At 39.0% G+C, this 25,057-nt stretch overlaps 1 protein-coding gene across 1 annotated transcript; it reads right to left on the minus strand.

The window, feature by feature from the left end:
- Positions 1-1,260: 1,260 nt before the first annotated feature.
- On the minus strand, positions 1,261-16,586 carry LOC149214384 (uncharacterized). The gene is made up of 4 exons (XM_089389376.1): positions 14,982-16,586; positions 14,552-14,661; positions 13,351-14,400; positions 1,261-1,588 (listed from the first exon to the last, which is right to left on the minus strand). Exons 1-4 carry the CDS (start codon positions 16,584-16,586, stop codon positions 1,261-1,263), a joined length of 3,093 nt encoding a protein of 1,030 aa, XP_089245502.1.
- Positions 16,587-25,057: the final 8,471 nt, after the last annotated feature.

Here is a 25,057-nt window from a genome sequence, read left to right on the forward strand (position 1 = left end):
CCAGCTCAACGGGCGATATTCTGTTAGAGACCATCGCATTCTAAGGTTGTATTTACGTGTGAGATTGTTAGAAAGGAACTTTGTTTTCATTACATATCGACACATTCCAAGACAATTGAACACGTTAACTGATGCATTGGCTAACCATGTATTAGATAGACATTTGCGTAATATGTAAAACATCATACATGAAAGCATATAAAGCGCAATAATAAAACCATAGAAATAGGCATATGTATATATATGTGTGTCGCAATGTTCGCACCACGTGCATCATATAGCTCAAAAAATAATACATGTTCCTCTCAAATACATCCAGAGACGACATGTCTCTCAAAAAATATGCAGGAAAAGGAAACCTAGGAGTCTAGTCCCGGTGGTGCTCATGATAGCACAACACTACGCGCACCAAGCATCTCAACAGACGATGGACACGATTAGGCACCCCCACTGTGTGCCTCTGGTATGCTAGTGGCATATCTCCCAGTCTAGCATAATCAGGAATCCCTCGGGCGAGTCCCTCAAGATTCTGAATCAGTTCATCCCCCTAGGCACCCTCTTCCTGAGGGTCGGCTGCGGGTTGGTTCCTCCGAGCAATGGGAGACATGCCAACTGGTCGCTCTAGGCCAACATCTGCATATATACACAATTGTTGTTAGGACAAACATGTATTAACAAAAAAAAACATATAAAACATAAAAAACAAATCTTACCCAGCTCCTCGTCCCACTCCTCTCCCTCGGGTAGTGGGAGATCTGGGTCCCCGGTGAAGTCAGTCCCTACATATGGCCAGTCCTCCACCACAATTAGCTGATGGCGAAGCCATATAAAGGACTCGGGCCTCCAGGACATCTGCTGGGCCCCTCCTCCCCTGGGCATCAGTGCTTCCCAGCAAGCCATCCTAGGCTCTCGTGGCAAAGGATCAGCCACTATAACTCCCTGTCCCTGAAAAATTGGTAATCATTCCAAGAAGAACGATACAATGATCGAGCCATACCAAAACTGCTTTACCTTTCCTCACTTGCACTTTGTAAGTTGCCTCTTGATGTTAGTAGTCACTGCGGTGGCCCAATCAAAGATGGTAGGATTTAGGCATTCTGTGGCGAACAGAAGATTGTTCTTGCTTGCCTCATGGGGCGCCTGCACTCCTGCAGCTCGAGTAATGGTGAACAGTATCACCCTGAGAATCAAGTCCGGAATGGTGGGGATATCTACCTTTGCACTGTTCCTTCCAAATTGCGCCCCTGGGCACACTCGGTCTCAAACTTCAGTCATCTTCTCCCCGGAAGGTCTACTCCCAGTCAAAATAGGCCTCACCCCTCTCCTTGAAAACCCCGTGATGAAGTAGATATCAGACACATCGAGCCCCAGCACTTGGTCCCGTAAACGGAACACTTGGTCATCAACATCCCACAAATCAATTATGAATTGTAGTAGCTCGGGCTGAGCGCGCAAGTAAGGCGTAAGAAAGAATTTCTTAAGCCCGCAGTCCCTTAGGGCATTCATGCACCCTTCATCCTCAAGGGCCAAAGCATCCTCGGCATCATGTTCTCGTTCCTTCCATTCTACTACCATTTTTCCTGCTTCTCTGCATCCACAAGAACATATAAATCACGATTAGATCATTGGTAAGCTTACAGTCCAATCAGATTTAAAATGCATTGAGAAATCTTAAGTGGAAAATTGAGTTGCGCAGTTGGCGCGACTGTTTCTAAAACAGTCACGCCAATGAGCGCGACCCTTTTAGAAAAATCGCCCCATTACCGCGGGCCTGTGACGGATACCCGCGCTAATGGGTGAAGCCCTAAATTTTTTAATTCCCCCTTGCAGAGGTCAATCAAGAAGCAAAATGCATAAAAAATGTATGGAAATGGAGCTAAGGGAAGCACCTCTTACCTGGAACCGACGAAATCCCGAATGGTTGCACGAATTGGTTGTAATCACCGTCTGAAGTTCACTCCCCAAATAGACCACTACTACTATTCAGAGAGGTAAAAAGTAAAAGCGATTCTATTTTTACCATTTTCACCATATTTATAACTTTTTGACTTATACTTAGGTTTAAAAAGTTACCTTTTGAGTATTTTTATATATTTTTGGTCGAAAATGGATTTTACGCTTGCTTTTTGTGCAGTGACAGGTCTTTTACGCAAATTCGTGTTGGCATTATGAGACAAGTGTTGTACTTGATGGAAACCCTCTCATAGAAGAACATCTCAATTACATATAACTAGATCAATCTACAGATGTGACTAAATACATGGGATGCAGGACAACTCAAAGGAACAAGAAGATCAAGTTCTAAGTGTGACGAGTTAGCTTTGCCCTCTCATAGAAGAACATCTCAATTACATATAACTAGATCAATCTATAGATGTGACTAAATACATGGGATGCAGGACAGCTCAAAGGAAAAAGAAGATCAAGTTCTAAGTGTGACGAGTTAGCTTTGCCATCAAGACCAAAGGGGGAGATTGTTGGCATTATGAGACAAGTGTTGTCCTTGATGGCAAATCACACTGATCACAAATCATAGTGCAGAAGGATAGCAGCAAGGAATTGATGATCAGACTATAAGAAGAAGAGAAAATTCATATACGCAAGTTCATTAAGCCCAAGTCGCGTATACACGCAGGTTCGCTATATACCAAGTCGCGTATACGCAGGTTCGCTATATACCAAGTAGGGTATACACGCAGGTTCATGAATGGAAAAGAGCGTACGTGTCGGAAAGCTTACTTTTGGTCCGTGGTAGTTAGTCCTCGGTACTTGAGCCTATGTTTTTGGACCAAAGTATCTCGACAGACGTGTTGATCCCTAGTATTGAGTTGATGGTATTGTTTTACTATGGTTTTGGACCGTGGTATTATGAAAGGCCTAAACCTATATAAGGAGAAGATCATTAGGCCAAAGGGTGTGAGTGAGTAATGAATATCTGATGAAGTGTGAGATCCAAATGCTGGTTATGGGTTGGTGATCTGAACCATGGTTTCACTCATGTGGAGGATGATGAACTATGGAACGGGATCTCAAGGCTTGGAATGATTATCTTCATATGGTTTGACTGTGGATAGACTAGATCTATTGACGCATGTTTATTGTTATGATCTGGGTATGTTTTGATGTCTGATATAGCTGTGGAATTATAAGTTAGGATTTGCAGATCTGTACGCAGGTTTTCTTTGGCAAAAGGGCGTATACACGCAGGTTGGGTTTGTCCAAGTAGCGTATACAATGTGAAGTATGATATTTGAAGATGAAGTTGGATCTAGTTACTGTTATGTTGTCTATGTTGTTGACAGGGTTTCAGTGATTCAGTATTGGGTGATTTAGAGATTGATGATGCAGGTTGTTTTATGGATCCAGTATGAAAATGTATGAAACGTGGTCCCGGGAAGATCGTAGAGTTCAGTAGGCTAGCACCTACGTACTGGTAAACATATCAGCCAGTACAAGAGTCAGGGGGTTGTACCTCCCTTCCAGGAGCAGCTGGAGAACGAGTAAAGGTTGGAGCATTTTGTAGGCAGGCACCTACGTACTAGTAAATGGATCGGCTAGTACAAGAGCTAAGAGGGTTGTAGCCTGAGTGCTAGTAAAGGACTGCACCAGTACATTGTAAAAGAAGTTTCTTATTAAAGGAAGATAGAAACAAATTGCAGCAGGTGGTTTTCGCCCACATTGGGTTTCCACCTTATATCATGGTGTTCATGTGTGTGCCTTATGTGTGATGATCTGTTATGTTATACTGCACCTGTTTGCTGTTAATATGGTTAATAATGTTCTGATGCATTTACTGAAGATAAGCTAAATGAATCATAAGATTACTGCATGTACGCTAGTTGCTCTTAACGAAGTAGCGTATATACGCTGATATCCTTAACTGAAGCTGCATATATGAATCTGAGTATGAAATTGAAAAAGTTTTATCTGATCTGATAATACTGATTCACCCCCCCCCCCTCTTAGTATTATTTCCAACAATTGGTATCAGAGCAGGTCCTTTGATAGAAGATTGATCGCTTGAAGGAGATCCGTGGAACAATGGGAAAGAAGCTTAAGAAGAAAGATCATAAGAAGAAGAAGACATCTCAGAAGGACTATGACAGTGGGAGAATCGATTGGGGATTAGGTACAAGAAGCTCTTCAGATTCAGAATCATTATCAGGTATGAATGAGTTATCCTCTGATGGTCCAGCTATATTTCCTTGTGAAAGAGATGGAAGTGATAGTGAAACTACTGAACTTGCTCTTATGGGTGAACAAGAAAGATATCAGATAGAGGCAGTATTTAGAAGGCTTACAGACAAAATTAGAGATCAACAAGATCTATTGAACAAAAGGGAATGTGACTTCAAAGAAGAAGCTACCAAACAAAAGGCCCAACTTGAAGAAGGAAACAAGGTAAGAAAACTACTCAAGGACAAGGAAGCCCAATGTCAAAAATTGTAGCATGAAGTGACATCATTAAGAAAAGAAGTCAACGAAAGAAGCACAACCATCAAGAAACTCAAAGATAGATCCAGCTACTATGAAAATCTTGAAGCTACAATCCTCTCACTAAAGGGAGATCTTGAAGAATCAAGGAATCAGAATGAAGATCTACATCAAGCAATTGAAAAACAAGACAATGAAGTCATCAGCTTAAAATCCCAGCTGGAATGTGCCTTCCAAGTTCGTCAAATGCAGCAGGATCTGAATGAAGAACAAGAAAAGGAGATTCTCAAACTAAGGGAACAAATGGAAGAAGGAAGAAAAGCTGAAGAAGATTTGAAAAAGCAATCTCTTGAAAAGGAAGAACAGCTTCAGGATGAGGTAAATATCTTGAAAGGTAAAATAGAAGAAAAGGATAATCTTTTACGATTTCAAGATAGCTCTAAAGTCTTGGATGATATTCTTAGTAGTCAAAGATCTCCTGCTATAAAGACTGGTCTTGGTTTCCATGAATCTATTGAAGGTGAATCTAGTTCACAAGGTAAGGCAAGGAACTCTAAAGAGAAATCTAAAGTGATCAATGAAGAAATGAAAGATCCATCTCATCATCAACCAAGGAAAGAGATTCTTCAAAGAAAATCTTTTACTTCTCCTATGAATAATGTTGAATGTTATGTATGTCATAATCTTGGACATGTTGCAGCCAGATGTGGAAGAAGAAGAGTTCAAGACCATCATGCAGAAAGATCATCACATTCAAGGTACTTTAATGGATATTGCTTTGCTTGCAATAAGTTTGGTCACAAAGCTGCTGATTGCTACAGGAGGAATATGAAACATGTAATATGTTATGCATGTAACAATCTTGGACATATAGCAAAGGAATGCAGGAACAAAGGACGGACGTCACACCAAAAGGAGAAAACATCATCACACTTGAAGATATGGAAGAAGAAGGAAGTTCAGCCAGAAAGATGTGGCACAGCACAAAATACTCAGGTTCAGCACAACACAGACATAATAAACTTAGAGGGAGCTGAAGGTGTAAAACTTCAGTGTCCTGAAACTCATACGCAAGTTTCATAAATTGAAATCGCGTATATACGCGAGTTATACACTGCAAAGTCGCGTATATGTCAGTCCGTGGAAAAACAGTGGGGACAGGCTCAGAAAAGGGGTCTGATATGATTCAATCCAGTATCTGCTCTATTGGTTAACAGTTACAGTCTGCTGAGAATGTCTAGAAATGACTTGATACTTGTAAGATGCTAGAAGTGTTTTAATCCTAACTTGATGATGATGATGTCTTGATGCTTACTACTGATGTATGCATGTTCAGATCTAACAGCAAATAGATGGCACAGTTTGAGGGGGAGAATATGCCTTTAATATTGCATTGTTGGCATTATGGATTAATAGTCCTTGGTGATGTTACTTATATGGCTAAATGATATATCTTGCTATGATGTGGTTGTGAGTAGTCCATGATAAAATCTCATATGATTCTTGGGGTTTCATAGTTGATGTTCAGATCAGATTTATGGTTGACTCATTGATGATGCATTTATGGTGCTTACATGGTGATCTTCATAAGGATAAGGAGAAGTACAAAGCTTGAATACACATCTTCCTCACTTGATGATGAGTCACTCATATGCTGCTGTCATCATATGCATAAAGATCATACAGTTATGATGCAGGCACTCATGGGGATAAGGATTGTTGTTGTTGATGATATCAAGAAGTTTTGTCAAAAGAGTTTGAGCTCAAGATACATAGTGCTGATACATGGATGACTCCTCAAAGTCACTTTGTTGGAGACATGATGATGAGTTCATATCTATATGATGATAGGTTGATACTTACATATGTTGGTTGATGCAGATGTTCCCAAGTAATGATACTTGGATCATGAAGAGCTTGATGAGATGGCTATGGTGGTTTCACACATGATATAATGTGAATGACTCTGAATTCTGGTCAAAGGGATGAATTGATGCAGACATACCTTGTTATAGGTTGATGACTTATTCTCTACTGGACATTTACAAGTTGCTGATATGGAAATTTGTGTACGCGAGTTGGATAAGGACTATCCGCATATATACGCTTGTTTATGTAGATACAGTCGTGTATATGATAACTTGAAGGAAATCAGTGGGTCAAACTCAGAATGAGAAGATTCTGATATGGGTCTAACAGAGACCATCTGGCATAGGTTCAGGGGGAGAAGATTAACATCTAATAATGCATTGTTGGCTTTTGGTTCTAGTTCACAGCTGTTGCTGGTTTCAGGTGGAACAGAGGTAGATGGAGAACATGATTGCTGATATATACAGTGATTGACAGATGCTGCTGATAGTAGTTATTGATGATTTGCATAGTCTTGATATTTCATCTCTATATCATATATCTCTTTTATGTGGTATCTCTTTCATGGTGTCAAGGTCATGTAACGGCCTATATTGGTTTCCCCACTATGCCTGGGATGAAGATGTAATGTAATTGGTTGTCATATGTAAACTTCTGATGTATCCCCACTTAGTTGGGAGGTTGATCCCCACTTGGTTGGGTGAAGGATGTATGTATGAGCCTTTGGTGTTAGGAAGGTCACTTATGATATATAGAGTTGTGTTCTTTCTTGTAGAACATCTTTTTACAGATCTTGCCTTCAGTCAGGAAGAGCACACTTCAGCAGTACAGAGACTTGGCATGGACAGATTGGTACACTTTGGCATATACAAAGGGGGAGCACATTTGGAGATTTCAGCAGGTACTCAAGGGGAGTATGGACAGCATAAGAACCTACTTGGATTCCAACGCTAGTGTTGTAGAAGAGTTGACACTCCCGTTCCTTTGCTCCGGCCGGTCACGATCCTCACGATCTCTGTGAATGGGCACCTGCACATGCAAAGAACGACACAAATACAAGCATAAAATCAAATAGATGCAATTATATATCGGTCAGAAAAGATATAACTCTAACATCATCACAATGAACAACAAGAATGGAACCATAATGATAGTCATCTATTATTGATAATCAACAAAGGAGTATACAACCATAGTTCTGACGTCAAATACTCCTTTGGCTGGGTGATCAGCTACATATGTCTTGCAAAGCTTGTCAGGATTGGGAACAAGCCTATATCTCTTTGATTATGAATGCAAAGAAGACTCTTACAGCAATCTCTCAGACTTCTGACAGTATAATTCTCCCTATGCTCAAAACTAGCTTGTCAAATGCAACAAAACAAGGTTTTATAGATGGAGGAGGAGGAAGAGATACAATGAATCTAGACATCCATGGGATTAGCATTATCCTTGAAAAGCTATTATGGATAGGGATACGATGAATCTCGACATCCATGAGATTGGCATTATCCTTGAAAAGCCTCATGAGTCGAAAGGAAAAAACTTTTGGGCGTGCATTTGTTAAAAAGCTTTCCAAAACTTGGTTGGCGCGGGTAAGACTCTGAGACAGAGCGCCAACGGGCATGCCCTCTTTGGAGAATTTCCCCCATTGGCGTGGTTGATACACTGTGGATCTGCGCTAATGGAAAAAGGGGACTTTTTAATGATATTCTGCAGGAGATGTCTTCAAGGCATATGAAGTCCATACTTAGGGGAACATAATGCAAGTGTTTTCAAGTTATGTCACTTCTCACAGGTCCCAGAATGAGTCCTCCAAAGTGCGAGAAAGGGGTAATAGGGACGGTGACAAATGGTGACAAATTACTGTGTAACAGATGCCCCCTAAAGCATGCGGCCCGAGAGAGAGAGAGGGGTGAAATGCTTTACAAGAACACATGCAGCTGCCGCTGGAGAATCTACATAGAGAGATACAACTGATAGCTCCAGTACATGATATATGTGGTATGGGCACAGCCATCCATAACAGAGTACATAATAATCTAGATCCATGGTATGGGCGCAACCATCCGGTGAGGATCGATGAATAGACTCAGGCATGGTCGCAGCCATCCAGTGAATGAGTCATGTAACAATAATCCACAAAATCGTAGCTTGGATTCGAACAGAGAAAATCCAAGGTCTTGCGCTCCATCTCAACCCGAAAAAAAGTACAAGTTCAAGCATGCGAATATATGAGTTGAAGTCGAACATGCATGAACATCGTCTGGTTACCAGTTGATAATGAAAAATGTTAACAGACGCGAGAGGGACCACTAATAATGACAATGGCCCTCAAGGTACTATAGGTACAATCTACAGCGTGTGAATCAGTGAGCTGGTGTCAAACACACATAGAATCATTCGATCGGAGGCCAATGATGAAAACCTCACGTCGAACACGAAGAACCTACCATTGAGGCATGCAGGCTCCAAGGCACCAGAAGGGAGTCTCTAGATCAGCTTCCTGGATAATGAGCTGAAGTCGACAGGAAGTGATCTTGATCGAAGATGGGCCATAGTGTTTCCCACATCATCGACACGAGACAAAGAAAGAATGTTGTGGTGGATCAGAATTATGCGAGCTATCAGAGGGAGGTTGTTATTCTGCAGAGGTTAACTTCTCTTGAACATATTGGTAGCACGACAGTGGACTTGGCAGTATTCGACATCAATGGATCAAAGGTCATGGTGACAAGGCAATGAGCAGATGAGAGGTCAAACAGGATCACCCAAATCCACGGAGGCAAGTGAAAAATGAGATGAGATGTCCCCACCCAGACACGAAAGCAGACAAGTGCCATGTTCAAGAGCGACATACTATCGACACGACAATAATTACAGTTCCATTTTCCCCCACCATTTCTGTCGAGTACCCCAGTTATTTTTATTAACAAGCTTGACGGGGATAGTATATGCTTGTAACATCATCTCGACGGGCTCCAATATCATCAAGTTTTAACGAGTCTGACAAAGGAAGAACTCAGCGTCTTTTCATGTTTAGAGATTTTGAAAAGACAGCAGAAAAGAAAACTCCAAGGGTATCCTTTTTCGTAAAGTTGTGTCTCTCGAGTTCGAAAAAGTATAAAACAATGCTCGAAAGAACCGCCCGACCATTACGATCGAGGAGTACTTTTCACGAGTAGTGATTTCGACCTGAAAAAGTAAAAAAGCGATCGAAATCACGTCGCTTCGTAACCGTTAACAAACCTGAAACGACAAGGGTCCGACGATCTTTTCGTTTTTACACGGTCGGAAAAGAGTTTAAAGATGACCGCCTCTTATTTACGATTAACGAGTCAAGAGGGATAACTCAGCGATCTTTTCATGTTTAGCGAGTCAATAAAGAGCTGAAAGATGACTCCACAGTGACTTTTTCGTGTATTTACTGAGTCCGAAAAAGTATAAAATACAACTCGTTTCACCATCGAATTGTTGGAAATAATACTGAGAGGAGGGGGTGAATCAGTATTATCAGATCAGATAAAACTTTTTCATTTTCATACTCAGATTCATATACGCAGCTTCAGTTAAGGATATCAGTGTATATACGCTACTTCGTTAAGAGCAACTAGCGTACATGCAGTAATCTTATGATTCAGTTAGCTTATCTTCAGTAAATGCATCAGAACATTATTAACCATATTAACAGTAAATAGGTGCATTATAACAGAACAGATCATCACACATAAGGCACACACATGAACACCATGATATAAGGTGGAAACCCAATGTGGGTGAAAACCACCTGCTGCAATTTGTTTCTATCTTCCTTTAATAAGAAACTTCTTTTACAATGTATTGGTTCATTCCTTTACCAGCACTCAGGCTACAACCTGCAGAGGGCTACAACACTCTTAGCTCTTGTACTAGCCAATCCATTTACTAGTACGTAGGTGCCTGCCTACAAAATGCTCCAACCTTTACTCGTTCTCCCGCTGCTCCTGGAAGGGAGGTACAACCCCCTGACTCTTGTACTAGCTGATATGTTTACCAGTACGTAGGTGCTAGCCTACTGAACTCTACGATCTTCTCGGGACCACATTTCATACATTTTCATACTGGATCCATAAAACAACCTGCATCATCAATCACTAAATCACCCAATACTGAATCACTGAAACCCTGTCAACAACATAGACAACATAACAGTAACTAGATCCAACTTCATCTTCAAATATCATACTTCACATTGTATACGCTACTTGGACAAACCCAACCTGCGTGTATATGCCCTTTCGCCAAAGACAACCTGCGTACAGATCTGCAAATCCTAACTTATAATTCCGCAGCTATATCAGACATCAAAACATACCCAGATCATAACAATAAACATGTGTCAATAGATCTAGTCTATCCACAGTCAAACCATATGAAGATAATCATTCCAAGCCTTGAGATTCCGTTCCATAGTTCATCATCCTCCACATGAGTGAAACCATGGTTCAGATCACCAACCCATAACCAGCATTTGGATCTCACACTTCATCAGATATTCATTACTCACTCACACCCTTTGGCCTAATGATCTTCTCCTTATATAGGTTTAGGCCTTTCATAATACCACGGTCCAAAACCATAGTAAAACAATACCATCAACTCAATACTACGGATCAACATGTCTGTCGAGATACTTTGGTCCAAAAACATAGGCTCAAGTACCGAGGACTAACTACCATGGACCAAAGGTATGCTTTCCGACACGTACGCTCTTTTCCATTCATGAACCTGCGTGTATACCCTACTTGGTATATAGCGAACCTGCGTATACGCGACTTGGTATATAGCGAACCTGCGTGTATACGTGACTTGGGCTTAATGAACCTGCGTATATGAATTTTCTCTTCTTCTTATAGTCTGATCATCAATTCCTTGCTGCTATCCTTCTGCACTATGATTTGCCATCAAGGACAAAACTTGTCTCATAATGCCAACAATCTCCCCCTTTGGTCTTGATGGCAAAGCTAACTCGTCACACTTAGAACTTGATCTTCTTGTTCCTTTGAGCTGTCCTGCATCCCATGTATTTAGTCACATCTGTTCTTCATATTATCAATTCTAAAAGTAGATTTGTTAACCATGGAAAATGTTTGTTTATATATATATATATATATATATATATATATATATATATATATATATATATATATATATATATATATATATATATATATAGATTATAAAAAAAAATAGATTCCTGACCATTGTGGAGTTATAAATAGCTTGATTTACATGAATAATCACGTGTTCGACCTCGTTTCAAGGACACTGCGGGGAGGAATAGTAAATAATTGATGGATTAAGTGGGACTCTCAAATCTTTAAAAGTGTAAATAATTTAGGAAAGATAATAAAGATATTATTAGGATGAGAAGATGAGAAAATAAGTATTAAGAGATAAGGGTTATAATAAAGAAAGAAAGTTCTATGTTTGATTTCTCAATGTTAGTGATGTACTATCAGTTTCTTAAAAGATTTATTGTAGAATTTATAACCATCACTGATCTAGAATCACGAGATGAATGAAAAGAGTACAAGAGATGAGTAAGTGGAACTTTTACAAATAGGTGTGCGAGAAAAAACGAAGAAATAACTTATCCAAGTACATGGGGAAGATTTTGGGAATAACTTAGAGGTATCTTCTAAATGGGTAATTCTATGGAAAATTATTGAGGAATCATAGTAGAATATTTCTTTTTTTTCCGAAGAAAAAAACCAAAACTTTTTATTGAGAAACTATAAAAAGTTTACATTCTGTTGAGATCTTGAGCCGATCTGATGGCTCATTTAGTTGTTGTTTTGTTCTTCATTTGAACTGATACTGCTGATAAAAAAACATGTAAAGTCTTCCTCCCGGCTGGAGGCTTATAACCAAGCTGAAACATGCATACACTGGGGTCTCCTTCAGAGAAGGAAAACAACCCCATACAGGATTTATAATATGTCTGAGATACAAACGAAAAGCTGCATAATAAAAGTTTTTGTTTACTGTTTATACAGCTCATGAAAAAGATAAAAGCAGTGATATGATGAAAAAAAAACTGTGAACAAAAAATCAAAGTGACCGTGGAACTGCTGACAAAAATAATAGATGTGCTTTGATCACTGAGGCGGAGCATAAGGGGGCTGATGAGTAAAGGATGAATGCCCCTGTCTGATTTCTTCTACTGTCCAGCTGCCCAAATCTTGTTGTATACCAGCCTTAGAAAGCTGGTCTGCTTCCTCATTTTTATCCCTGTAGATGTGGCAAATGGTAAAACTATTAAAAGATGTCTTTAAAAACATAATTTCTTCAACAAGAGTCTTCAGAATCTGGTTTTGACAAGATGCATTTCCATTAACCCATTTTATGACATTCAATGAGTCTCCGAAAATTTGAATTGTGAAGATATTTCTTTGAAGTAACCAGCATAGGAGAAGGCGCAAGGCAGACAGCTCAGCGTAGTTATTTGTACCAGGTCCTAGCCCTACAGATGCTTTTAAAGTATGATCAGGATTCAAGTGTATGCATAGGCCCGCTCCAGCCTTATTATTCTAGGATGCCCCATCAAAAAATGCCCAAGGAATGCCCTCCAGTATATTAACAGGCTTTTGATTTTTATTTGGCTTTTTGGCTTTAGGGATCGGAATGGCAGAGTGTATAGTAGCACAGTTGATAGCAATGGCGGATGTGGGAGTGTCCTTGTCTTGAAAAAAACTTTTGTTCCTAGCTAACCATACACCCCAAAAGAATATAAGAGGCAAGTTTCTCATGTTTCCCTCCGGGTAGTTTTGCCACCATTTCCTCCTTGCTTCTTCCAGAGGATCATGACCCCACTGAGCCTTCACCTTGAGCAAAATGGTTACGTCCTCCCAAATTTTTTTTGAGACTGCACAGGCTGTAAAAAGATGACTGATAGATTCCTCTTCAGACTTGCATAAGGGGCATCTCCCAAGCCCAACTAAGAATCTAGCTTGTAAGTTGTCCTAGGTTGGGATCTTTCTTTTTAGAATGCACCATAGGAAAAGCCTGGCCTTGGCAGGGCATTTTAGTTTCCATATTTTTTTTGCCCACCAGTCTGGTATTCCGCAGCCTTTCTTTTCCATTAAGAAAGTATATCCATCTTTTGGGGAATAAACCCCTGTTTTGCCTTGAGCCCAAATCAAACGATCTGGTTCGTCTTTAAGCCTGACATTTGAGCGATGCAGTTCTTTGATGTAAGCAACCCATTCGTTCTTCCATCTGACATTTATTCCTAGGTCTTCATCATTCTGCCAAGCCTGTCCCCATAAGGTAGATTGGCCTACTTTCTCCACCTGATTTAGAGTTGTAATTCCTTTGCTGTCAAGATGTCTGAGAAGCCCAGGTGACAAGGCAAAAGCTTCATTGCAGCCTACCCAGGGATCCCTGCCGATTCTGATCTGTCTTCCATCTCCCACTTTCCAAGCTAGTCCTTGTTCAATCACAGAAAAAGCTTCCACCGTGGCCTTCCAGATAGCTGAAACATTCTTCATTTTCTTATCTTGGCTCCGAATCCAGTCTTCCACAGGAACTGGATCGATGTACTTCCTTTTCACCACCCTTGTCCAAAGATTCTCCATGGAGATTAATCTCCAGCCTGATTTAGCTGCTAGTGAAAGACTGAACTCAGGGAGTCTTTTTATTCCCCATCCTCCCCAATCTTTTGGTCTAGCCACCTTATCCCATGCCACCCAGGGTAAGACAGAGGATTCTTTTGTTCCTGCCCATAGAAATCTGCAGCAAATTCTTCTGATTTTCTCCATCACTCCTTTAGGGACCCAGGTTAAAGCAGCCCAGTATACTGGGATGGCTAACAATACTGATTTGATTAGGGTCAATCTGCCAGCTCTGGAGAGCCACTTGAAGCTCCAGTGTGAAATTCTGGCTTCTATCTTTGCTATGAGCCAGCTCCAGTCCTCTTTTTTATATGCTGCTGGCTTTAGCCAAAAACCCAGATATTTGAAAGGAGAGTCCAGTGGCTGATGGGGGAAGGGGAAAAGATTAGCCATCCTGGTCCTTTCTCTTCTGTCAAAATCTGCCACACAAACTTGTGATTTCCTAGAGTTTATTTGCATTCCAGTAGCTTTCAAAAATAGATCGAAAATGCATTTTAACTCCTTAAGTTCATTAAAAGATCCATTGGTGAAAATCAATATATCATCGACAAAAAGCAGGTGAGTGATAAAAAGATTAATTGCTACCTCAATACCTTTTACCTTCTCCTCTCTTCTGGCTTTGTGAATCAATCTGCTTAGCCCTTCTGCCACTAGAAGAAACAGGAGAGGGGATAACGAACATCCTTGCCTGAGGCCTCTTTGGCTATTAAAAAAAGGGGAAGCTGCTCCATTGATCAGAACTGCAAAACTGACATTTGAGATACAGCCCATAATCCAACTAATAAAAGGATAGTTGAAGCCCACATGAGTAAGCAGCATCCGGAGGTAGAGCCAGTTTATTCGGTCATATGCTTTAGAAAGATCTATTTTGAGGACCGCTCCCTTCTTTTTCTTCAGTCTGACACTATGAATTACCTCCTGGGCTACTCCAATGGCTTCATGAATTTGTCTTCCGTCCAAAAAACCAAATTGTTCCATTGAGATATTTCTTGACAAGATAGGAACAATTCTGATAGCTATAACCTTAGCAATGATCTTGTAAATACAATTGCACAAGGAGATTGGTCTGAAATCTTCAAAGCTCTCCGGATCATCCTTCTTTGGTATGAGAGCAATAAAAGTTGAATTGAAAGGTCTATAGACTTCTCCTTTCTGTCTTGATTCTTCTACTACCTCAGTAATTTCAGAGCCTATTTGATCGAAGAAAGAGAGAAATAGTTCTATAGTCCAGCCATCAGGGCCTGGACTTTTATCCTTGGCCATAAGTTTCATGGCTGCTTCAACCTCCTCCTTGGAAACAGGGATTGAAAGCTCTTCTGCTTCATCCTCCTCAATGAATCTTGGGAAACATTGCGCTGTTCTTATGACTTCTGCTATGGTAGCCTCTCCCGGATCAGAGAAAATATTCTGGAAATGTCTCTGTCCTAAACCAGAGAGATCTGAAAAAGAGTTGACCTCCCTCCCTTCTTCATCTTTAAGGCTCCAAATAGTATTAACAGATTTCCTGCCTTTGGCATAGTTATGAAAAAAACTAGTATTTTCATCCCCTGATTTTAGCCATATTGCCCTACTCTTAAGCCTCCATTCTTCTTCCTTATCCAAGAGGATTTTGTTTTGAAGCTTCTCCAAATGAAGGATTCTGTCCTTTGAAGCCTGCGAAATATATCCATCTTCCTCAGTGCTTTCCATAAGCTTCAGCTCCTCCCTAATTCTATTCAGTTCTTCATTCTGTTTCAATTTCCTGTCCTTTGCCCAGGAGATTGTTGCTTTCTTCAATCTTTTGAGATTCTCCATGAACAGGTAGCTCTTATCCTCTCTTGCATTTCTGTCAGGATGGATCCATGTTTCCTTAAAAAGGTTATTGAAAGAAGGGTCTTGGAGCCAAGAGGAATTGAATTTAAAAGGGGCAGGAGGTTTTGGGGGAGGGAAAGAAAGATCCAAAAAAACAGGGAAGTGATCTGAGTTGCCTATTTCCTCAACCCACTGTCTGAGAATAGGAGCTTTAGAAGTTAGGTCCTCAGATAACAGGAAACGATCTAATCTTTTGGCGATCCGATCCTCCCCTACCCTTCTGTTCCTCCAGGTAGGCTTGAGTTTGATCGGGGAAGGATCTAAGAGGTTGTTTTCCGAGAGAAGATTAAAGAAGTAAGCCGATAGAGGATCTTCTCTAGCTGATGGGCCCCATGCTTCAGCTCTGCCTATAGAGAAATTTAGATCACCCCCCACAATCAACAAAGAGGACTTCAGCACGGATTTTGTCATCAAATCATCCCAAAAAGACTCCCTTCCTTGACATGGGCCATAAATATTTACTATTGAGATGGGGAAGGTGAAATCAGGAGAAAAAACCTCCATGCCCATAACTTGTTTCATCCCCCATTGGTTAATGACCTTAATGCGACCTTCTTTAAACCCAATTGCAAGGCCCCCCGAGTGGCCTGATGAATCTATTGCAGAAAAGGTCCATCCTGGTAGGAGGGCCTTTAGCATTGATTCTATCTCAGAAGCCTTCCCCAAGGTTTCTTGCAAAAAGATAATATCAACATTTGAATTAAGGATCCAATCTTTCAGGGCCAATTTTTTAGGTTTACTGGCCAAACCTCTACAATTCCAGGATGACAAAATCATTTAATAACAGCAACAGGGGACTGCACTGCTCTAAGAACCCCGGGGATAGAATATTGTTTTCCATCTGCTACGTCCAGCTTTGCTTTAAGTTTTTCCTTAGACATGTCCGATTTCCTACCTCTCTTGTTTTTGGCACAGCTCTGAGAGGACGACTGTCCTAAGCCACCAATAACCCCCGACATACCAGGCTTCCCTCCCAAAGATCTAAGGTTGTAGGGGCATGGGGTGCGAGGAGCTGGGTGAACTAGAGGGGGCCACATATCTTCACAATTCAAATCAAGAGACGGCATGGCAGCCGAAATAGAGTCTACATCCGGGGAGGTCTTTGCATGTTCCATATTTTCGTTTATGATATTTATATGAGATGGAATGTTTGAAGGCGAGACATGCATTGAAACAGAAACATGCTCAGGTGAATTAAGAGAGGATAAAGGGAGCCCTGAGCACATACCCTTTTCATTCTCGCTGAGAGGATTTTGTTCTGCAGGTGCAATCTTTGCGTTCTCCTCCACAGCTTCCGCCGGATGAGATTCAGTGGTCTGTGCAGCCTCTTGGTTTTGGTGGTCTTCAGACAATGGCTCTTTTGGAGTCATAGTAGAATATTTCTATATAAGAACAAGAGAAGGATAATTATAAGGAAAATGCTTATTACAAAGAAAATATTATGAATTAATTAATGAAGTTAAATGAACATGGTTGCTTTTTTGAGTCATAGAAAGTATGGTGATATTAGATTAAAGTAAGTGAGGGAAGTTGATGGGAAAGATAGAATACCTTAGCATAATGACAATATGTGAGCCCAATAAGGATTTACGAAGTTAGACAAGGTGGAAAACTAAGTAACAACTGTATGGAATTGTTAGGATTGATGGTGGTTAATTAAACATCATAGAAGTCCCTTATGTTTGCCTAATGTATAGCATGGAAAACACAAAATATAAAATTTAGTAATTTACCCTAGAGAGTATTTAAGTACATGCATTAAAGGGATTTCTTCCTCCATAGCAAGTTCTCTTAAAGATATTGATGAATGGATTGAGCAACATAATTAGTCTAAGACAAGTGATGACCTATATAATTTTAAAATGTCAAGATAGGGAGTTTTTAACACTTATAATTAATCAGGAATGATAAGTGATAAACTCGGAAAACTATTCAAAGTTTTAAATGGTCAAATATAAAAATTTAAGTATAAGGAGGAATGTTTCTATAAATTTTATAAGGAGACCTTGAGAAGGATAGTGTACATATTTATAAAACAAGTGAGAATCAACTAATAGAGATTGTACTTAACTAATTTTCACTCATTATTTCATGATTACGTTGAAGATATACTAAAATTTCACATAATGAAACTTATCAACTTTTGTTCCCTTAGCATTCAAAGAAGTTTTTGCCAACACACATTAAAAAAAAATCATGGAATGTTGACAGTGCTTGAAATCCACCAAGAAAGGGGTTTGCCGAGTATGAAGTCCCAACTATACCTTACACTGTTTGGAGTAGGATCCCCAACTGGAGAATAACGTTGATTTCCATAATTATGAGGGATTTTCCTTGGCTACAATTACCAACATAAGAGATTATGAAAACCATCTTTGAAACAAGAAAGTAAGTTGGCTTTGTGAGGCATACAATTGCAATGTATATAAGGTACTTTCATTGAAGGGAAAAGAGAGAGTGAGCATCTAGAAGAAAAGTAATAGTATTATCTTAAAAGAGACACACAAGAGCAGGGAAATGATCATTGACTAACATGCAAACTAGTTCACAAGATAATAACCATGATAAAATAAAATAATAATGCACATTCAATGAGATGCATACCAAAGACAATGAAATAGTTCATTTTCATTATTAAGTGTTAACATAAACATACACCGCAAATGATGAAAGAATAATCTTAAAATCTTTCACGACTTATACATGAAAGTATGTCAGCTCTAAGAGATTCATCTATTAAGTGAAAGTCCCAAGGTACACAATTACAATGATGTGACATTAGCCCCAATAGTGGAACATTAAGTCACCACTTTCTCCTCCTAATATTGTTCTTCTCTTCTATGCCAAGCTAGAGAATCCAAGGTGAAAATTCCAAGGTCCCCTCTCTTGAGCTATGAGGGTGTATTTATAATAAATGAGGTGACTCTCCACCTCCCATGTGTCTCTTGACTTCCCTCATGACTCTTAAGCTTCTACTATGAATTTTAGAATTCCTTTATGACCTTTGAGATTTTGCATTACTTTAAACTTTCTAGTGACTTTTCACATTCCATGTGGGACCCTTGGGCTTCCATAGATTTTACATTTTATCATTTTTGGAAATTACATAATTACATTGTACATGTGAAGCGGAAAAATACATTAAGAAATATTCCTTTTGTGGTGACACTTTGAGAAGACACAACTCAATGATGGTGACATCAGAATTTATTGTGTCAATGCCAAGCTCTTCTCTTTACTGCTATAACTTTGACTTGTTCATGATGGATATTTTCTTGTACTTCATCTTCACCCTCCAAAGGTTCTACATTAGAGAAAGTTTGAGGTCTAAAATGGGCCTTGAAAAAGAGATATTTACAACCAAAATCAACTTCATAAGAACCAATAGGATTCAATATCATCTTGTCAACCATGTGGGATGATTCACCATTTTTTGAGTAAAAAAGTAAAAAGATGAAAAAACAAAAAAGAAAAAACATACTTTTTCAACTCGTATTTTCGATTTATCTCCGTACAATTTTACTCAAATTTCGAGCTATAGCACTTGTTAGATGCTGAATTTAATTCCTCATCCAAGGAGTACCCATGTCATATACTTTTGATGGACCTTGCTACATGAAAAATGAGAAATACATGAAAAATCATTATTTCAATGATGTTTTTTCATGTATTTCTAATTTTTCATGTAGTAGGGCCGATCGAAAGTATGCAACATGGGTAATCCTTGGATGAGGAATTTAATTCCACATTCAATGAGTTCACTTGCTCAAACTTTGAGTCAAACCATAGGGATATAAGTTTAAAATATGATTTGAAAAAGTAGTTTTTCTTTTTTCCCTCTAAAATTTGATAATCTAATCCAATCTTTTTTTTATTATTTCCACTATTATTTTATAATATTCCTTAGGAGGCCCATTTTAGACCCGAAAATTTCTGTAATGAGATCAGTTTTGAAACCTTCCAAGTCAGTATGAGTTTCCCTCTCTCCATCATAGCCCAAGAGGCCTTCATGTTCTTCATGATGGTTCCTCCTTTTGCTTCGTCTTTACAAGTGTCTTCCTATAAATTCCCATTTATAACCTCCCTTAAGCATAGACCTACCAGGTCAAGATGATAACACCTTCAAATGATGTCTACCCATGACAAGCCAACATCTTTCCAAAAACCATCTATTCTACCTTTTCTTGCTCATGGAAGATGGTGACTGTGATCAGGAAACATGCAAGGGTTTTGAGAGAAAGAAGCTAATCATTGTGCAGTTGAGGACTATAAGGACCTAGGGATTACCACAATATCCTCTAAAATTGTGCAATGTGTAATTAGGGAATGATTATCAAGGTTTTTCCCAGTGAGGAAGTCCAATGGAAAAGGTGATGAGGTTGTTGGCTAAGGATGAGCAGTGCGTAATGATAAAGGAATAGGAGGAAAGTATTGCACAATTGAGCATAATAGGGACTAAGGGATAACCTCACTGTCCACTAGAACTATGAAATACATAGTAGGAGGCAAGGAAGAGCACAATACTATGTAATGAGGGGTTCTAGTCAATAGGGGACACAGGACTAGCCATTGTAACTACACAATGCATGTTAATTGAGGGGAAGGATCTAGGATTTGCACAATTTAGGGTTGAAGTGACCTAAAGGTGACCAATTTTCCACTAGAAATGTGCAGTAAACATAGTAGGAAAGATTTTATCAAGGAAATACGCAATTGAGCACCGTAGGAGACAACAGTGACATGCTTGGGAATAGTTATTGCTCAATGCAAAGTTGAGGATGGGAAGGGTCCAAGGATGACCTGACTATCCACTATAATTTCTCAATGCACAACACTATGGAAGGTTGGTAAAGGACTATGCATTGAGAAAGTGTAATCAATATAATGGAGTGATTGGACTTTGCAGTTGTGTAATGCGCAGTTCAAGGAGGATGTCCTTTATGATTGCACATTGCACAATTATAGGAGGAAATGCTTCATAATTGTTGCTTAGGAATGTGCAATTCACAATTAGAGGAGTCTAAGGGATCAATCATGAATTGCACAAGTTGAGAGGTCTAAGAAAAATCCAAAATTGACTAAGTGTGGCATCAATGAAACAAACGAGTGAGGGTAAGAGAAAATGACAAGTCATAAAACATGATACCACACACTTATATAATCCAAAATGGTGGCCTGAGTGCAAGTGATATAGACAAACACCAAAATCCTGATATAATTTCCTCTAATTCTAGTTGTAACCTTTCTTCAATCCTAACTGGAGTATCAATCATCTATTTCTAGACCGACTGTTCATAAATTTCCCTTTTTGGCCACTATAACCACTCTTTTCTCCTTAATCTCCTCAACACTTGGTATCGGAAAAAATTACACAATAGAGGTTTCTTTTCAACTATCAGAGTTGTAATTCCATGGGAATTACGAAATACACTATCGGTGGGGTTTAGAATGGAAATAACAAAAATAAGTGTAAATTACACTATCGGTGCTGTAAACCAAAGGAAATATGTTAATACACAAAATACACTGTCGGCAGGGCTCTATTCAAAAGAAATGGAATAACACTATCGACGCTTTAAATACACTATCAGTGGGTTATTTCGTGAGAACTGAAACAACACTATCGACGCTTTACTATCGGCCCTTCCCCGATGTGGTAATATTTTAGCATATTTGTAATCACAATCGGTGATTCAATGCTCCCTTGCTAGGCTTCTTCCTCTTAAGATGTGTGATGTGATAATGCCTCATGGATCCGATATATTATAATCCCTCTCCTATAACATTTTAGATCCAAAAGTCGCACTTCGGACTTCGGCACTTCAAAGGGCTAGACCCTCTCCGCTCAAACACTGCGATGTGATATTGGTTACAGACCAAATAAGTGTATCAGATGTTTAGTCAATTTAGTATGTCCTAAATTGCTACATTAATTATCAATCTGGGAGTCGTAAACTGATGAAGTGTGATGCACTATATGTGCAAGACAACCTCTTTCTTACTTTTTATCAATTTTATCTTGTTTTTAGGGGTTTTATCTCGGTTTGTCTCCTAATGCAAATGATAATCCTATTCCCAAGTTTTAAGGATACTTTATAAGGTAGGTTTGGGTATAGATTTTAAGGCAATTGTGTCCTTTATGATGACTTCCAGAACTTAACACTTTAGAGGGTCTTAAAACATACTAGTGATGAAATCAATACTTGAACAAGAATGTAAATGTGCAGCTTAAACAAGAATGTAAATGTGCAACTACTTGAATCAAAAAAATGATGAACTACTGATCATGAAATCTCCATCTCTGCTGCTTATCTAAATACAGAAATAAAAGTTAAGCTATTGCACTCAAACAAATCAAAAACTGCAAACTAATAAAATTAAAATCAATTCACTTCATTTATAGTCCGATAGCTCACCAAGTAGTCTAAGCTATGGCTCTGGAGATAATGTCAATAATATGAGGAATTCATATCTAATTGCAGAAAAATAAAGTTAAAATCAAATCACATCATTCATAGTCTGATAGCTCGCCAAGTAGTCTAATTTATGGCTCTGGAGTTAATGTCAATGATATGAGGAATTTGATATCTAATTGCAGAAAAATAAAGCTAAAATCAAATCACATCATTCATAGTCTGATAGCTCACCAAGTAATCTAATCTATGGCTCTGGAGATAATGTCAATGATATGAGGAATTTGATATCTAAACTAACTAACAAAGCAAATGAATAAAACTGAAATCAAAACATAACAGAAATTGAAAGGCTAATAAAAGCAAAGTCAGCAGAGAGGTTAATCTCATGTCACTAGTTATTGTAAAAATTGTATGAAAATGCCCGGGCCTAGCCTATCCTAAAACACACACTGATCAGTGTTAGAAACAATATACAATACTTGAAAAATCATGTACAGGACTGTAATCTTAACACCATGACTATCTTATGAAATATACACAAGTGAACGCATTATGAAGTATGTACAATGGAAGTAAGGAAACAATATATAAAACTGTACAACAATAAATAAAACAAAACCTCAGTGTGCAGGGGCCCTCTGCACGGCCTTGGTCAACACGTTATCAGTCTGGAATTATGCTCACACAGTCATATAAAATAGAGTTCTATTGTATTGCAAAAACAAAAGAAGACTCCTCTCATTACAATAGCGGGTCCAGTTCACGACATAGTACAATGACTAACAGAAAAACAACATCAAAAACTAACTCTACATGTGTTTGCAAATGCGTTATTTATAAGGAAAAATACATAATTGTTTTCTCATGAAACACCTTCAATAGAGGACACATAAAAAGACAGCATTCGTGGGTTTAGCATGATGGTTACTGAGATCATTCAATCTATTGAAAGATGGCTATTGGATTTGCATTGTGGAGGTAGTCTACAGCTGTCAGAATGAACTCAGGGATCTAGGAAAAGCCTCGAACCCTTCACGTGTTGAAAAACAGAGACTTGTTTTTGTAGGACTCATTTGTTTGACCACCGTTTGACCACGACTTTCCTTCATGAATCTGACTAAACCAATAGGGCCTGATCCATGTCCAGGTCATTCTTGAACTACCCACGTGCCTCGTTTTGCTTGGTGACACCTGCAATATATAGATTAACAAAAAAAACTGTGGAAAGTTGAATCAGTTGCGGAAAGTGGCTGCATTCTGCAGCTGATGAGCAAAATCTAATTCAAATAGCAAACACAAAAACATAGTTAGAAAACCACTTAAATTCTCTTTTAGAATCAATATGCAATGATCTCTAACAGCTTATGAGGTACTGGTGAGGGGAAAAAGTCTAGGAAAATGTGTAGGAGAGATGTAGTTTTAGAGCTCAACATACCCCCACTGTGAAGGTGTTGCATGTCTCCATGCAGCCAAAACTTTGACCATCCTCCCTTCAGTTCATGTGTTCTAAGACCTCTGCCAACACATCCAACCTTCTTTTCTTCTTTCTTTTCCTTTAACTATTTTTCTATCAAAATTTTCATAAGGGTTCTATGTCCTCTAGATTCTTTTGGACAGTTATGGACATCTTTTTCAGACTATTCAATAAAAAGTAAGGCAAATTGATAGTTTGATTTTCTAGAAAATTCATTAGCAACCAGGTGTGGTACATATACATGGACCTGAACTGTACCTCACATGTAATAAATTTCTGGATTATCAATAATAGACTAGCCCACTTTTCTTCTAAAGTAGAGACAGGGATACCACATTTGAAAATGGTTATATCCATACCTAGATTGTGTAGGATAACCCTCCAGGCCCTCTCGTCAAAGCTTTTGTTTTTGAACCAACGTTCCCCCTCCTGTGGAAGTTTCGTTACTACAGTGATAGATGCCTCTATGAGTGGAAATTTAAGGTCTCCAATCTCAACTTCCACACCATTAAAAGACCTCGCAAAAGTCTTCGTAATTTCTTTGTTGTAGCCTTTGAATTCTTGGATGAACTGTAACCACAGTGCCTTCCTTGGTATGTTTTTCAATTGGGGATACCCCTCCATGAATTTGGGCCCTTCCAGTTCTGCTCTTAACAAAAGACCCATTCCTACCTCTTGCCTTAAAATATGTCTGAGTGAATGATGGATTGACAGAGGTGAAATGGCTGTGTTAGTGGGGGAATGTGAAAGCTAACAACTAACAAAAGAAAACTAACAACTGCATGCTCAGTAGCAGAAAATAATGCTTTTTCTTCTACCCATTTAGTGACATAACTACTACATACCAATATATACTTTCTTTGTTTAGATGGTGGGTTAATAGGTCCAATAAAATCTAAAGCCAATTTTTCAAAGGGTTCGATGAGTACTTGTGGCTGCAATGGCATGTCATTTGAAAGGGTAGGTTTCCCTACTCTTTGGCAGCTGTCACACCTTTTGACATATTGTTTTACATCTTTGAAGAGGGATGGCCAATAATATCCTAAAGAGAGGATTTTTAGACCGTCCTTTTGTCAGCAAAGTGTCTGCCGCATGGTTCATCATGGCATGCTTTGAGAATGTCAGACATTTCATCTTCCCTAACACATCTCTTGATCACAAAGTCTGGCCCTGTTTTAAACAATTCGTTAGAAATCCATGAATATTTTGAACTCTCTTGAATAATCTTTCTTCTTTCACCAGGAAATAAATGTGGAGGTAGTTTCCCTGTAACCAAATAGTTAGCTATATATGCATACCAAGGAGTCTTAGTAGTTACTGCAAATAAGTATTCATCAGGAAACTTGTCCTCTACAGGA

The sequence above is a fragment of the Pinus tabuliformis genome, chromosome 1_1 (assembly GCF_031772625.1).
Source record: "Pinus tabuliformis cultivar Carrire ecotype Pingquan chromosome 1_1, CPIR1, whole genome shotgun sequence".
NCBI lineage: Eukaryota > Viridiplantae > Streptophyta > Pinopsida > Pinales > Pinaceae > Pinus > Pinus tabuliformis.

Excerpts from the sequence above, each read along its gene's own strand:
- LOC149214384 (XM_089389376.1), bottom strand. The coding sequence starts at position 16,586 with ATGATTTTGTCATCCTGGAATTGTAGAGGTTTGGCCAGTAAACCTAAA. Across the intron at positions 14,401-14,551 it reads AAGAGAGGAGAAGGTAAAAG|GAAATCACAAGTTTGTGTGG; the intron begins GTATTGAGGTAG and ends AATAAACTCTAG. Across the intron at positions 1,589-13,350 it reads AAATGCCCTGCCAAGGCCAG|AGAAGCAGGAAAAATGGTAG; the intron begins GCTTTTCCTATG and ends TTGTGGATGCAG.